General features: G+C 34.9%; 1 protein-coding gene across 1 annotated transcript in view; it reads right to left on the bottom strand.

Annotated features, from left to right (window-relative positions):
* Window positions 1–17,330, bottom strand: part of LOC119840715 — a 113,855-nt gene that overhangs the window by 12,180 nt on the left and 84,345 nt on the right. Inside the window, exon 7 of the mRNA XM_038367429.1 lies at window positions 7,147–7,309. Within this exon, the coding sequence (XP_038223357.1) occupies window positions 7,147–7,309 (163 nt within the window). The remainder of the gene's footprint in view (window positions 1–7,146; window positions 7,310–17,330) is intronic.

Here is a 17,330-nt window from a genome sequence, read left to right as displayed (position 1 = left end):
TGAACCTAGCTGTGAAGCGTATTAAAATAACGTGTAGGTATAGCGCGGGCGGTGGTTATAAGTCCATACGTTTCGACTGTCAGCACTGACGATCAGCGTGAACCTAAAACCCAATCTAAAACATCGAAATAAATAATACAATGACTAAGTTACAAAATGTTTAATATGAAAAATCCGATACGTCTATGTCCAACTTATTTGTAGCCTTTGTATCCTTCGATAAATAAGTAAATGCATCTATCTACACTTCAGACCACTTCGTGCACAAGAACAATGTCCAACGCTTTCATTTTCATCAGACACCATCGCAAAAACATGGGAAAAAATCGAAAGTGTACATTTATCGTACTCCCCGGTCGCTGACCCCGCCGAGCGTTCGTTTAACCGCGGAAGTGCTTTTGGTTATTGCAATAATGGATTAAATAGTTGATGACTGCGTCTGCTGACGTAAGTGAGAGGTATACGACACGTCCAACGTGTTACGACGTTATGGGAAGGTGAATTTTGTGCATATCTGTGGGAAATGGTTGCCAAAATTTAAATTTTTTGGCTCATAATTTACTACGTGTACTTAGTTACAATTCGAATTATTCAATACATTTTTAGATACCTTTTTTTATTTCATAAGATGTCATATGATACAATTTAAATTCCCATTACAATAATTGCTGGAGAATATACGCAAATATCAAATAATTGATAAATATTTAAATTCCACATTACGTTCGTGTCGGGACTATATAATCACAGCTAATCAGCCCCTCGATTCATATACCTATGTTAGAATTCTCCAAACGTAAGATTTCAAAAAATGACGTCATAATCAACCTACGTTGTCCTACAAACTTCGAGCAGTATCCATTAAAATTTTACTCACTCAAACTCGACCATTTATTCATTCAACTAGATTTCAACATGCGTCTTTTGCACTGTCATAATAGAGAAAAAATATAATAATTTACCACCGGTTCGGCGAGCAGTGTCAACAGAGAGGGGCCGTAGGCAAAAAACTCTGTAAGTAGTTGCTCTTTTAAAATCATATCAGAGCAAGAGTTCTGTCCCGTAGTTCATTACAATATATATCGACTAGTATTGAAACAAGTCCAGTCCACCTTCCGCCAAGAAAGCAGATAGAAGGAACGGGTTTTTGCAAACGATACAACGCAGTCGAGACGTAATATAAAGACAGTAAACTGTAAAGCAGACGAAGGTAAATTCGATACGAATGAAACTTTCTATTTCTATACTCTTGACATGGGCGACGACCTTTTAGATTATTGCTATAGATAACTTCTGGAAAGTTCGAATGTATGCTATCAGCTGTAACGTTCCTTCGCGCTTGCATTGTATACTGGAAACCAATTATGGTGCACAATTTAATTTATTACGATCTATTTTGTGCGCGTTACGTCATTGCATACTATTTATTTATAGTTAAATATGAATAAAAAATTAAACGTAATTCTGTTCTGTTGATGAGGAAGCCGCGAGTTTCGTTGGTCTGATAAAATCTATAATGAACTTACAAAGTCTTCAACATTCGTTTCCTAACTAAATAATATTACGTTGAAACGCTTTTCCTTATCTCGGTTCAGAGGAGAAAAATATTATCTATAAACTTCACTATAATCAATTACCTTAACTCATCTTTGTCCCGGATAAGGAAAAACTTCATACTTCCTATAGTGACTTTCTCTTATATAAAACACATCTATTCTTATACTAATCCTACTAATATTATAAATGCGAAAGTACATGAGGATGGATGTATGTGTATGTGTATGTTATTATTTATTATTGTTACTCTTTCACGCAAGAATTACTGAAACGATTGCAATGAAATTTGGTACGTATATAGCTGGACAAGTGAAATAACTCATAGGCAACTTTTTATCCCAATATTCCTACGAGATACAGACTTACGCGGGTGAAACCGCAGGGCGCAGCTAGCACACTGTAAAGTATGAACGCGCTTATCTCAGGAACTACTGGTCCGAAATTAAAAATTTATTTTGTGTAGAAGAAAAGTCCACTTATTGAGGAAGCCCATGTAACATTATGTACAAGGTGGGCGAAACCGCGGGGCACAAGAAGTTTAACATAAACAGTGTTACATAAATACACTCGTATACCTAGGAAGGTGTTATATACAGTCCAAGTTTTTGCGTCGCCCCGATGATTGATGGACGATTGTTCTTAATGATTTAATAGCTTCATTTACATCACAAACGTTTATGTCGGGCATTAAATGTTTAATATTGTAATCAATATATAACGACATATCTTTATGAAACATTGTTGGAGAATTTATTGTGCTATCAAATATAAATTATAATAACTTATTCACAAATGCTGGATACATGGTTTGCTGATACGCAAATGGTAAATATCGATGAAATACGTGCATTGCATTCGCTTATGGCAACCTTGATGAGGCGAGGCAGTGGACCAAGTTATAGGATAGTTAGTACTTATAGTGAACTAATCACAGCTTCGTAGAACAAATTTTGAATACATAATATAAGATATCATACACAACACGTAACGTACAGCCATATAAGGCGTATTATACCTACTAACGAAATAACATCACAACTGTTAGAATTAGTCCTTGATAACGAAACCTATCGAATCCAATAAAATAAAATCCCAAAAGCAGTGATGGCTCAGTGGCGAGAACCTCGGACTTTAAAAACGATAAGTCGGGGTTCGAGACCGGGCGAGCGTGCAGGAAATATATTGATTTTTCAATTTATCACATATATATTATAACATCACCACTGACAAACGGTGAAGGAAAACATCGTGAGGAAACCGGCATGTCCAAGAATTAAAAGTTCGACGACATGTGACATCTGCCAACCCGCACTTGGCCAGCGTGGTGGATTATGGCCTGAACCCTCATAGGAGGCCTGTGTCCCAGCAGTGGGAACATATATGGACTGATGATGAACGAAACCTATCGGCGGACTATGTGTATGTCTTTCTAATAGCATCAAAAACCACATAAAACTGATAAAAGAGTAAACGTAATCCATACGAATATGATTGAATGGTACATTATATTCTAATCCATTCAGAGGACGCTAAGATATGTTTTTTTTTGAAGACCAACATCCTGAAAAGGCCAGTATTCCATAACATCATACACGATACAGTTTTCAAAGTCCAGTATGGGCATAAAATTCTCTAAACAATGCAACGTAAAGAGACTGCGAGCCTCCAGTTTTGGAGCGCATCTCGAGGGAAATTATCGGCACATAAGACGGCATCCTGGAGGGATGCGAATGTTCTAGAATTATAGTAAACACGGGCAGTTGGCACGTCTTAAGATGGTTCTTACGGTAAATATTTTATTCTGTGCAAGGTTATAGCGAGAGGACATATGATTTTTATATTCAATCATTGTAACTTTAAGGTTTAAGTGTTTATTGATGTTAACGTATTCAAATTATTATAATAGATAGAAATGATGTAATGCATATCTCAATTTTAAAACATATTATTATTTGTACGCAATTAATAAAATATGCGAAATGCAATTACAATTCTCACAATTGTCATAACCACATTCTGACAAATAACGTAAATTATATTAATTTGAGATTTATAGCAATAATCACAAAGGTGATCAGGAAATGACCTCAACAGATAAATTAATATAAATTCTATAACTTCACATGGAATTATCTTACCTTTTAAACTATTTTCAATGTATTAAACATCAACCCTATCATACACAGGTATTTATATATTTAAGTATCTACATAAGTGACCTATATTTTCGTTTTTTTATGTGTGTATATAAACATGCTTCCTTTCTTTCTTTCTTTCTTTACACATCGGACATCACTATAAAAAAGTTCTTACATAACATCCTGTATAACTCAGACAACTTGTATAAACACCGTACATCCTAACAGTTCTTTATGTTTCTATCGATTGTCGTGATTACGTAACAGCTATAGGCAAATCACGACCATGGCTAAACAGAGCGCATCGTCGTAATTAGTAGCCGATGTTATAACACAGAATAAATAATATGGTAATAGCATGCTTCTATGTGCTAACCTATTTATGTGGTAATGCCTGAAGGTGATATACAGCGTGTTCATTTTTAAACCGAATAATCTATACTTAATAATATAAAGCTGAAGAGTTTGATGGTTTGTACGCGTTAATCTGAGGAACGAATGATCACCAATTATAAAAACCCTTTTCGCCGTTACGTATACGTGATCCCTGAGTATTACAAGCGGTGTATATAACAAGGGCAAATCCGGGCAAGTGTAGACTGTATAAAAAAAATATTTTTTATTAAGTTTGATCGTGCCTTGATTTTATTAGGTTATTTACAATAGAACTTCATATAATAAAATGTTGTTGCCATACTTAACTCGCAGGGGCTGACATACAAGATGGACGACCACCTCGGGATAAAATGAAATGTCTACCAGGGAACAGTCGTCCGTAATTCTTATAATGCCACTATAAGCTAGTATGACGCCTATGAAATGTATTTACAATTAAACTCAACGAATCACGTCAATTAATAAATCCAAAAAGGACAACAAAAATAATACAACATCTGGAAATTAAGTGCGATTTATGTATAAATAAACACGAATCGCCAAATATGTTGCTAAGCGTAAAACTAGAGAACGGCTCGACCAATTCGGCTAATTAATTTATTTAAAAGTTTTGTTAAGTCGCACGGGAGGTTCGTTTGAAGCCAGGGCGGGCCGTTAGCTCATTATAATTTATTATACTAAAACGACTGAACACTGCACAGCGAGTAAAACCCGGATATCACTAACGAAACATTTCCTTCACATCCCGCCATAATCATTCTCAAACTAACAGCTCTTATTATAATGCATTTAAACCATCGATAATTCAATCCGCACACGACACTTTTAAGTAACGATACTTTCACTAGTAACCAGTAAATGCTGTTATGTTCTGGTTTAGTGAAAGATAGGTTCCTTCTAGAACATTCTATAGTTCCATTTAGAATAGTAATCTTAGTTAAACATATGAAAAGACTGGCTGCGTCTGCGCGTAGCACTTGCTTGGGTTAAAAGGTTATACCTTACTCAAGACTTTAATCTATCTCTGATATTAAGCAGATCGAAATACCTTGCGTACAATTTTTGTTGAAAATAAAGAATGATATAATAATCTGATTCAATGATTAATTAATCTTCAAATTAAAGACTGCTATTCCAATTAATTATTTCAGTCAGGTTTTAAATACGCCAACTTTCCGTCCACAGCTCGTATCGCATACATATTATTTTGTTACGCGTATCAGGCGCTCCTTCACTAATTCCTATAGCTTTCTTTTATAAGTGGACATGCTTTTTTCCAACCTAAGGCCTCCGCAAAAAGAGGCCTGGGGTATGTCAGAATCCCAGTGCAATAGTAAGCTACCAACTAAACTCCACCGCTTTCATTGGTCACAGGTGTTAGTTAGGATTCGTCCACAACCTATACCCTCAGCAGGGTATTGTTTTAATAACAAAAAAATCTAACTATGTCCTTGAAGGTTTGCTCTATCTGTACATAAAAACTGCAGCAGTTAGACAAGAAAACGAAAAAATAACTGAAATTAACATAACCATTTACATATTTACAATTCGCTCAAAAGTAAAAAAACAACAAAGAAATGTATGTTCAAATAAACTCTATCCGCACTTCAACCCCCACTAGGGGCGAATAGCGGGGGCTGCAAGTAATTGCACTGGATGAGGTGGAATCGATACTTCAACCTCGCCCATGTGTACTTAATTTTCTTTACGTTATTTTATTAGTTTGTAAAAGGTTATGTGATATTAAGATTTGTGAACTGTTGATATAAATGACGCAAAATGGAATAGGGTTGTCAAAAACTAAAATATATAGAGAAATTAAATTTAATTATGCTGCTTTTAACTTAATGCGAATGTATATTGGTACTTTTATAAATAAAATACCTATAATAAACATAAAACCCTTTACGTGTCCACAATATATGCCGCATCTTGATCAAGTGCAGTTTGACAGGAGAAATTTTATCATGCGCATATAAATTGAACAATAAACCCTCGTTGAAAAATAATGAACCCTAGACCTTTTAGTTGCAGTCGAAGTCCTTAACCCTTGAGCCGTCACAGCTCTCGGATATTTGAATCGCGCTAACGAAACCACAAGCACGGAGCAAATTGCGAACAAAGTACTCTCATAGTAATAAATTTATTGCTTTAAATACAATATGACTTGTTTATAGTTTAATATGTTGTAAAACAATGTAACGAGTTAAGTTATCGATGTATTTATGAAAGGACATTTATTACGAAGCGGTTACTTGTTTGCAATCTTGTTATATAGAAACTTAAATGTGTTTCTTTTTTATGTCATAGCGGGCAACTGAGCTGGTGGTTCGCCTGATGGTAAGCGATCACCACCGCCCATGAACATTCGCAAAGGTAGTGCCTCTGCGAATGCGATGCCCGCTTTTATGGGGTAAGGGAAAAGGTAAGGATTAACGACAGGAAAGAAGGAATGGACTGGAACGGGTGAGGAAAAGGAAACGGGCCTCCGGTTTCTGGCATAATATAAGATCATTTCTATAAAATTGTCGATGTAAGTTCTACAAGATTAGTGTGCAGACGAAAATCGAACAAGTTAGAACCGAGATTAGTAACAAATAGTAAGAAAAGACAGACAGACAAGACATGCAATAAATCCTCCGGTATTACCCGTGTGAAAGTTTATACAAAAATATGAAGATTCGAAATGTAATTATTTAGAGATTCGTATTAAATGTGACAATGACATCGTGTGTTTGTAATGTTTTCACGTAAAAACTACTGGACCGATTTCAAAAATTCTATCACCATTAGAAAGCTGCTACTCTGCTGATATACGCTGTATATGTACCACGGGCGTACCAGGGCAAACAACTAGTAAAACATATTCCTGTAGAGATGAACTTGCATGGGTCGCATTTGAAAAATTCTTTCAGTTTTAGATAGCCCATTTATTGAGGAAGGCTATAAGCTATATATGTACCACGGCCGAAGCCGGGGCGGACCGCTAGTGTATCAAGTAGATATATACGTATAAAGAACCATTTAAAAACATACAATTAAACCAACAACTCACCATGGTTGATCCGGAACTTAATGTGTTTCTCCAGCAGCGCACTCGTCACCAGCTTCGATATCTCGTCTATGGACAGCGCTGCGCCGGCGCCGCAGCGCGCGTCCGGGCAGGACACCTCGTACGCGCCGTTGCTGATCTCGAACTCGACGTACGAGCGCATGCACTGTCAATGGGAGGCAGAGATTACGTGAGACAAAAAATGTACGAAATACGTTAATTGTTTATAATATGGTAACACTAGAGCTGGTAGAATGTGATAAATTAAATATTTATATAGGTATTTAAAAAAAAAGCTAGTAAATTAAGGAAAAATTAAAAAAAAAGCTCATGTGAATTTAGAACGTCGGTTATTATGGAACATTAGTAAAAATACAACGTGTAATTTAAATAACCAAGTGAGTAAGATAAGTTAAGATCTAGACTTCTCTCTCAGACACACAACTTTAGACATATCGTTGTCTTACATTATTTTCATAATTAGAAGTATATTTCATGACAAACACCACACAATTAACGTTAAATGTAACTTTTTTTACGACAGATCAAGTAAAGGAGCAGATAGGTGGGCCACATGCTTTTAAGTGGTCACCTCCACCCATAAACACTTGCAACACCAGAGGTGATACGGCTGCTTTGCCGGCCAACTGCGATTACTCATACCAGGTATAAATCTATATATTAATACAGAAGCTTCAAATACAATACAACTTCACATATCTATACAATATAACAGGCCCATATACTTTTCCTTACCCTTCCCAGTCATTTTCTTTATTCCTCTCGCCAATCCTTTCTTAATCCCTTCCCAATTTAAAGTCGGCAATCCATTTGTAGAGGCGTAAGGTCTGCCATGGACCTTATGCCTCTGCAAATGTTCATGGGCGGTGGTAACAACAACATACTTAACAATCTAAAAGCTCAGCGAGCTTCACATGTACGGCGAGACGTAACCTACGAGACGCCAATTGGATTTAGAATATTATCTCGGGAGGAACATCAACTATTCACGTCCACTTCGGAGCGTGGAGCGAGAAAATATTTATTTACTAAGCGCTTTTGTAGAAAGAGAGATATCGCTGAAAACTTGCATCAAAAGTTACGTGTTACACTTTGATTATCTATATAATTACTAACACCCGCGTGTTTTACATGATGCCTGTAGGCTTACTCCACAAATGGACTATCTACTACTGACAATCGGACCAGTATTTCCCGAGATAAGTGCGTTCAAACAAACGAAACTCGTCAGTTTTATATAATTGTAAAATATAAAATAAAATTCGGAGTACTTTAATAGATGTTATATATATAAACCTCCCTCTTGAATCGCTACATGTATTAAAAAAAAGCGCCATCAATATTTGTTGCGTAGTTTTAAAAATTTAAGCATACATACGAACATAGGGACAAAAAAGCGACTTTAATTTGTAGTATGTAGTGATAAGCATGGAAGTAGTAATTGAATAAATACCAAATTGCGAATATGACCGACAAAAAGTTATCGACTCTTCAAAATAAATCTCAGTCTATTGTATAAAAAGTTCGTATTTCAGTTAGAAGATAATTAATTATTAATGACATTTTCTTATTACATCATAATATTCCATGCTATGCTTCGATCGCGTATGATCGTATGTTTGTTATAATCATTATTCATTCGCATTTGTTCTATTCCGTAGACTATAAGATACTCAGAGCTATTCATCTTCCGAGCAGAATTTCATATTGTCTCACGAAAATCGATTCCATTCGGAAGTTTCCTACAGTTCCATCCAAACCTACCGAGTTAATATTGAGATCGTGCAGGTTAACATTTGTTCGCGTGCTCGCTGGCTCAGAATGTGACCGATAAAGTTCACGTGATACACGATTTATGAGCATTAAATGGAGCTTTATACAACGAAGTCGGGACAAATTTAGGTAACGTTATCTTTACTTATATGAAAGACGTTTTTTTTGTATGCTTGTTACGATATAAGTCAAAAAGTACTGGGTTGATTTTAAAAATTGTTTTACCATTATAAAACTGCATCTTTACGGCGTAACATAGGCCTTCTCTATCCCGGGTAAACGGGCTAGCTATAGATAAGTTGACTTTAATACCTTTAAAGTGCACCCTTTTTTAACTAGACTTCTGTTTATATCAAGAATAGCTGGCATTACCATAGCAGGACCTCAAAAAAGGCTTTTCTTGACAATCATCAGTAGTATTATTCAAAACCAATGTATGCCAATACCCGCATATAGACTTCTGTAACCTCATGTTTAATTATTATTATTTATTTTATCAAAAGTTTTATATGGGTGATATGGAACTATTCCGAAATTGAATATGTTTTATTTAGTAATAGTTTAGTAACCGTTAATAAGTTGCTCACATTTTACATGAAAATAATGTCTGAATACAAAAGTTGTTAATGATAACTGAAAACCCAAACGAGACAAATACTCGCTCGACCTCAACATGGAATCAAACATAATTGAATAATTGCAAAAAAAAAAATCAATTCCGAAATCCATTACCAATTTCGCCAAATGTCGACTTTTCCTTATAAAAACTGAAAACGAGGCGAAACGAAATGAAACGAAGGCACTTAATGCATTTGTGATTACTGATAAATCTTTCTCGGAATTAATGTGACATTCCGAATGTACGAGTAACAAAAGGAAAATGACTTTTTCGTTTCGGCTTTGTTTCTTATAAAAAACTAGCTGCGCCCCGCGGTTTCACCCGCGTAATTCCGTATCTCGTTAGAATATCGGGATAAAAAGTTACCTATATGTTATTCCAGTTGTCCAGCTATCTACGTAACAAATTTCATTGCCATCAGTTCAGAAGTTTTTGCGCGAAAGAGTAAGAAACATAGGCACATGCTTACAAACTTTCGCATTTATAATATTAGTAGGTGGATTGCATTGGACATGACCTATAAATTAGCGACAGAACAATATTTTCTGTGATGACCATTCATATATAAATTATGGGTCTTTTCATATTTATTATTGAGTGTTATATACACGTATTAGGATCATAATATAATAGTTGTTTTACTACAGTATTGCTAAAAATTTGACGTCGAATTTTCACAAACGTGCAATCCTAGTTGGTTCGTTATAAAAACTTTATACTCTGAACAAAAAATCTCAACGTGCAGTATATTCCGAATATTGCTGGGTCTTTCATAATTCAACTGTTATTGTTGGTTGAAACTTTTCAAAAGCACAATAGCTTTTACTGTAATTATGTCATTATTTACCACTTTATTCGTACTGCTTAAATACTGTGCAAGTTTATATACCTTTTGGATTCGTGAATATGTACTACTAGCTATAATCCGCGGCGTCATTCGCCTGGTACCCGGGTATGAAGTAGCCTATGTGCTAATCCAGATTGTAATCTATTGCACATTTTATACTGAAACAACAAACCGTTTTTGCATGAAAGAGTAACAAATATCCATACATACATACGTGTTTACAAATCTTCGAGTTTATAAAACTAGTAGGATTATTCCATTTCAAGACACTTTTTTTTACAACATTACATTTGATTTTTTTCTAGTATCCGTCAATGTTAACACCCATTTGACAGTGGAAAAATATCCGATCCGGTTACATCAAGTCAAGTCAATGATTCGATGATAAAAAAATGTAAATGAGCCATTTTGTTTTGTTTATAAGTACAGCTCTTTACTAGTTTACGATTCCACTAAAGTTCATAATTAATATTATGAAACAATTTGTAATTTAATTTGCGTGGAAATAAAAACTTATTCACAAAGCTTTATGACGACTTTAACTTAATGTAAATTCAATTTAAACAGGTCCTTTAAGGCTCCTTTGAATCCTTGCCGTGTCTTAAAGTACCAGGGCGACACGTTCGCGTAGGAGTTGTTCGGCAACTTCGCGTGCACGTTTGAACTACATGTAAGGCTAAATAAAGCGTTTGACGTAATTCACAAAGTCGTGTGCGGTTCGAATACGAATGTGTGCACGTACCGGTTGCAGAAACCGCAGCCTTTGTTATGCTTGCCTGGTACACGATACGCACCGTGTGGCCATTTAATATTTGACAATTAAATAATAAATAACAATTATTAGACTATGATAGCATTATTGTTGTAGGGAAATCCTTCTAACATATTTTGTTTATTTTATTAAAAAGAAAACAATAATAACAATGAAAGACGATAAAAAACCAATTGAAAAATAAATTGCTTCCTTAATTAAACTTGTACATTTATTGTCAACTAAATCGACAACACAACAATTTTGGACCAATTTAAAAATGCATTCGAACGATAAGTGGCAAGGTGAATGCTGGTAGCATGATACACCTAAATATAAATAAACGTACCTCCATCTAAACTAAACCAAAATCAAAATGATATATATTAACTAGCTGACCCGGTAAACGCTGTTCTGCCTTATTCTCAGACCTACCCGATAAGCACAAAAAATTTCATCAAAATCGGTCAAGCCGTTACGGAGGAGTATGGCAACGAAAACTGTGACACGAGAATTTTATATATTAGATGACACAATTTCGTCAACACGATTACGACTTTTACTTTCTGTCGGATAATAAAATAATACGAAAACATATAAATTAACGTACGTATCAGTCATTTTGTTTGAACATTTTATACGTAGATACATAAATTGAGATCAAAAAAATATAAATAAATAAAAACATCGTCGACGTTACAATTTTTTTGTATCATCGAATTATAAATTCAAAGTGGTAAACGGAAAACAATGAGTCCTTTTTTTTTTGGCTATATCTCTCCTCATACAATTTAATCTTTATTTTTACTCCCACCAACAAATCTTCTTCAATATCTTATGCATCTACTTATCAGTAGGGAAATATGAAAAAAAATCGTCTACAGAACAAGTCTACTACGCCCATTCTACTCTTAATGTCAGGAGCATTAACGCGACTCGAACTTGACCATTATTACTCACGTTTAACATAAATTATACCAATTTCCAGTTAATGTAAATACCTTTCAAACGAGGGCAATCCATATTAATTAAACACGTAATTAATTTCGACCGAAACAGTATTCGGCTATTTATTATAAGCAATATTTGACATTAATTGCCTCCGCAAATTCGTGAATATATGTAAATATATACGTGTTTTAGGTTTGTGATAACCATCGCGTAATGTGAAACAGGTACAATTTGCCCTGTTTTTCTCATAAAAAATATTCCATTTCCTATTTTACAAATGTCGATCTGTCCATCAATAAATTCGAATATGATATAAACAAATAATTTAATGTGGGAGTCGAACATGCTTTGGCGTATTGGGACGGCTCGCATCGAGGGAGGTACCACAACCCCCCAAAAGAGATCGGTTCGAAATGCTATTAGATTTCGTACGGTGAGTGGAGGAAACGGAGGCCCGTATCCTTTTTTTAACCCTTCTTAGTCCATTCCTTAATCTTACTAATATTATACATGCGAAAGTTTGTAAGGATGTGTGTGTGTTTGTTACTCTTTCACGCAAAACCACTACTGAACCAATTGCAATGAAATTTGGTACGTAGATAGGCATATTGTTATCCCGATATTCCGACGGGATACGGACGTACGCGGGTGAAACCGTGGGGCGCAGCTAGTTCTTATAATTTCATTGTAGCCTATGTCACTTACAGCTAACGTGGCAATCTATTGGTAAAAGAATTTACAAAATCGCTTCAGCAGGTCTAGATGATCCAGACGTGACAAACACACAAACATTACGTCATTATAATATTAGTACAGTTGCACCGTTTATAATTAGCAACAATTGTAGTGGAACCTTCTAGAAACCATTGAAAATAACACACATATGCATGCATGGTAACTTTCCGATGTATGCATACATAATATGTATACATAAACGGCTAGGCGGGTACAAAACGACCGGCGATTATGAATAATTTGCATGAATCTTGTGTGTTACGTAATTCTCCTTCGCTTTGAGAGTTTATTTAAATGACACCACCCTGAAAACTAAAAATATCTGAAGTCATTAGGACTTCGAGGAAATGTAAGCCTTATCTTATAAGTCTTGTTCATTTAAATTTCAGGTTTTTCACATAAAAACAAAAAATAAGCGATATAAGGCGATTAATTAAGAAATTGATTAAAATAGGTAGACAGTTAATACATTTTCTCATTTATTAACATTTAAAACTAAACTTTAAACGCACATTCCACATTTAGAAAACAATTTTGAGTTCATTAAATGCTGATGGAAATTTTATAGAGTTTCGAAATACTTTCAAATTTTGCGTCAAGAACAAAATAGTGATAAATATCTTCAAATTATATGAAACAGTATATAGCCTAAGATACCACTGTTTGATTTTGCATCTGTATTTTTAATGGAATAAATTTTAAATTAAATGTTGCCAGAGCGTACTATAGATAAGGCATAAGTTAGCTGCAATAAATTGGCAGCCGTGTCTGTATTCTTGATTTTTAGTTTTTTAGCATTGAAGTGCTTTATAAATTTGAAACTTTGAAAGAATTGAAAAAAATTGATAACGAGGCGGGATTCGAAACCCGCGTCTTTTTGCCAAACCGTAGCAACGCCTACCCTCTCGGCTACCGGTGATCCCGCCACAGTAATCGAATTTCTTCTATTCTTTAAAAATTTCAGCAGTGTCTGTAATTATTTTGACATTCATTTAAAATTAAGCTGTAGGTACTTGTTCTATAACAAAGTCTCAAGTAAAACATAATCTATCATAGGTTTTTCGATCCAGCTATTCAAAATTAACAACAAAACAAGACCAAGTTATATTCAATATAATAAACAAATTATAACCTTTTCATCAATCAATCATTTTATAATCTTCCGCTTAAAGTTGCTTGGATATAGTGTAGTGATGAGGCCGTTTTGTCGTAGCTGTGTGAGTCTGAGTGTTTGTGTCTGATTATATAGTTTCTTTTTGTATTGGTTCATATAAAGTGTATTAAATCATTCGATCATTCAAGTTACAGCCTCGCCACAGCTGGTATTAATGACAGCAGTGGCCAAACCACTAAATGTAGTTTGTTTGTTCATAAGTCTTCCTTTCACGTCGCAACGGACCGACTCTATGATACGATTTCTGTATCTAGAATTATTATTACCTTTGACTGCGTGATGACTAGACAGATATAACTGGTCATAATGACCGGGTAATGAAAGCAATCCAAACATATCGATAACTGTGATCACGCACGATGACGTCATTTGTGTGATTAGATCATTAGAACAACAATGGGACGAGCCATTTCACAGATTATATGCTGTGAGCACGAGTAAGAATGAGTTGTAATGGTCGACCAGTTATAAGGCAGTTGAAATGTATAACATTAACGGACTTGTAATGTCATGTGGAATCGCAAATTCCATATGTTTATAACCAACAGGATAATAAACCAATTTTACAGTTGAGTTAAATGAGCAGAAAATGATTTATCTCTACCAAATCTACCAAATGGATAGCTAGTTTTTTTGTTCAATATCTATTACTATGCAATGTATACAATAATTATAATAGTTTTTAAAACTACACGCCAAAATTATAGAATCAACTAATCTGTGATACTTGTTCTGTATGCGTAAATAAATTTATTGAATCCTGGCTATCCTTATCAGGATAATAAGATAAACTCATCCTACTATATCCAACTAACCCTACTAATATTAATTATAAATGCGAAAGTTTCTAAAGATGTGTGTGTGTGTTTGTTTGTTGCTCTTTCACGCAAAAATTACTGAACCAATTGCAATGAAATTTGGTACGTAGACAGCTGGACAACTGGAATAACATATAGGCAACTTTTTATCCCGATATTCCTACGGGATACGATCTTACGCGGGTGAAACTGCGGCGCGCAGCTAGTCCTTCATAAGAGTACACAATTAAATCTGTCCGTTTAAAATGTCCAAAATCGAGTCTAAAAGCGTTGGAAAGGATACGTGCATACACACTACGAAGCTAATAGACATATTAATAAAGTTTACAATATTTTAAAATTTTTTAAACAAATTATTACGTGCGAGTTCGTACATGAAGCGAGATCACGTTACACATAGTGCAGTCACACAGAAGCAAATTTACATAAGAGATGATTAAACACAACGTCCTTGGTGATTAAAATAAATAGTTTATCTTGTGCATTAGATATATACTTCGTGCAAACAATGACACTCGGCTTCAACTAGCGTCTCTCACACCGAGAATGTGAACATTTTTAAATATTGCAATCGTAGCGTAAAATTAAGTCGCTTTCTATGTCCCTATGTATGCTTAAATCTTTAAAACTATACAACGGATTTTGATGGGGTTTCTTTTAATGGTTGGAGTGGTTCAAGAGAAAGGTTTATATGTATAATAAAATCTATTACACTACTCTGAATTTAACGTGTGCGTATCCGCGGACATAAGCTAGTTATATTATAATACGATTTTTCTTTCAGGAGATAGTAGGCTAGTGATATATTCTAGACTTTATCGTACCAAAGCGTGCTCGACTCCCACATACAATACAGGTGAGCATTAGCTCACAAGCCTTGTTTTTATAAAAAAACATGTTATAAAAACACACAAAACCGTAACAAATGGAATCAATTTCACAACATTTAATTCAATAAACGAGCGCCTCGAAAACGAATAAATAGTCCGTAAATAGTCATTGAACGTCGCCCCACCCATCGCGTGCAGGGCGTACCACTTTTAAAACTACCTTCCGAACAATAGAAGGAAATTAAATAATGAACTAACTAATACAATTTCTTTCAGACTTAATTTGATAGCTATTAATGTTTCTTTTCGTCGCCATTTCAAGTGATATAAGTTTTACATTCAATTTATGACCTATCTTGTTCTATTAAATGTAATATAATATTACCCAAAAATCTTCTCCAGGTCTCAGATTTTATTGTGAACAATTGTAAATTATATTTTTCTCACACATTCACAAATGTTTTTTTTTATGTTTGTGTGAGTAGTTAACACTTGCAATTTTCGAATTCTATATAAAGTTTACACTTGTGTACTCGTTTTCATATAACTTTTTTGATCGCACTAATATTATTAATGTGAACGTTTGTTTGTTTGGATGTTTGACCGTCAATCAGGCTGAAACTACAGAACGGATTTTGAGAAAAATTTGGTATAGGGACAGAGTATGAGCTGACTTACTAGTAGCTAGTATCTAGTATTATAAGTAGCTAGTATTTATATAGCTCATGTCTAATTCTGATGAATAAGCTATTATTGTAAAATTTAATTAAAATCCATTTAGCATATTTTACGTGAAAGACAACAAACAAACATCCATCCATTCATACTTACAAACTGTCTCGTTTATAACACTAGCTGCGCCCCGCGGTTTCACCCGCGTAAGTCCGTATCCCGTAGGAATATCGGGATAAAAAGTTGCCTTAATGTTATTTCAGTTGTCCAGCTGTCTACGAACCAAATTTCATTGCAATCGATTGAGTAGTTGCGCGAAAGAGCAACAAACACACACACATCCTTACACACTTTCGCATTTATAATATTAGTAGGATAGTAGGATTACTAGGAACAATTTTATATTGAATACTAATATAATGCAATATGTGCATTAAGCTTCGGTATGATGGGATGCCGTTACATTGTTGCGAGGCATTTATCTCGAATTCAGTATTTACAGTGCACATATCGAGTAGTTTTTATGGATACATAGTCTCTAATTGCAAATTTATTATATGTAATACTATATTTCTAAAACACGTTGTCAATATACCTGAATTCATTGAATTCTAGCGTTATATATAAAAAAATGGTCAAGCGTGAGTCGGACTCGGTACTTGCGACAGTAAAGATTCCAAACATTTGAGTTGAGTAGTAGAATCTACACTTATAATATAGAGATAACTTTTGTTTTGTGTTTGTTTACAGCGAGTTCACACAAACACCACGGGATCGATTTCAAAAATTCTTTCACCATTACAAAGCTGCTTCACTGAGTGACAGAGGCTACATACGTACCACGGGCGACGCCGGGGCGAACAGCTAGTATAATTATATAGCACTTTAGATAGCCGCTCGCGCTAATCGCGACGCGTTAGTGCAGAAAACGCAATGCCTAGTGCCCACAGCGCGATGCACTGCAGCCATTCATGTCAGATGGCTTGAATTTATGGC

The sequence above is a fragment of the Zerene cesonia genome, chromosome 7, assembly GCF_012273895.1.
Source record: "Zerene cesonia ecotype Mississippi chromosome 7, Zerene_cesonia_1.1, whole genome shotgun sequence".
NCBI lineage: Eukaryota > Metazoa > Arthropoda > Insecta > Lepidoptera > Pieridae > Zerene > Zerene cesonia.
Note: the sequence above shows the minus strand (reverse complement) of the source record. Positions and strands in the feature narration are given on the sequence as shown.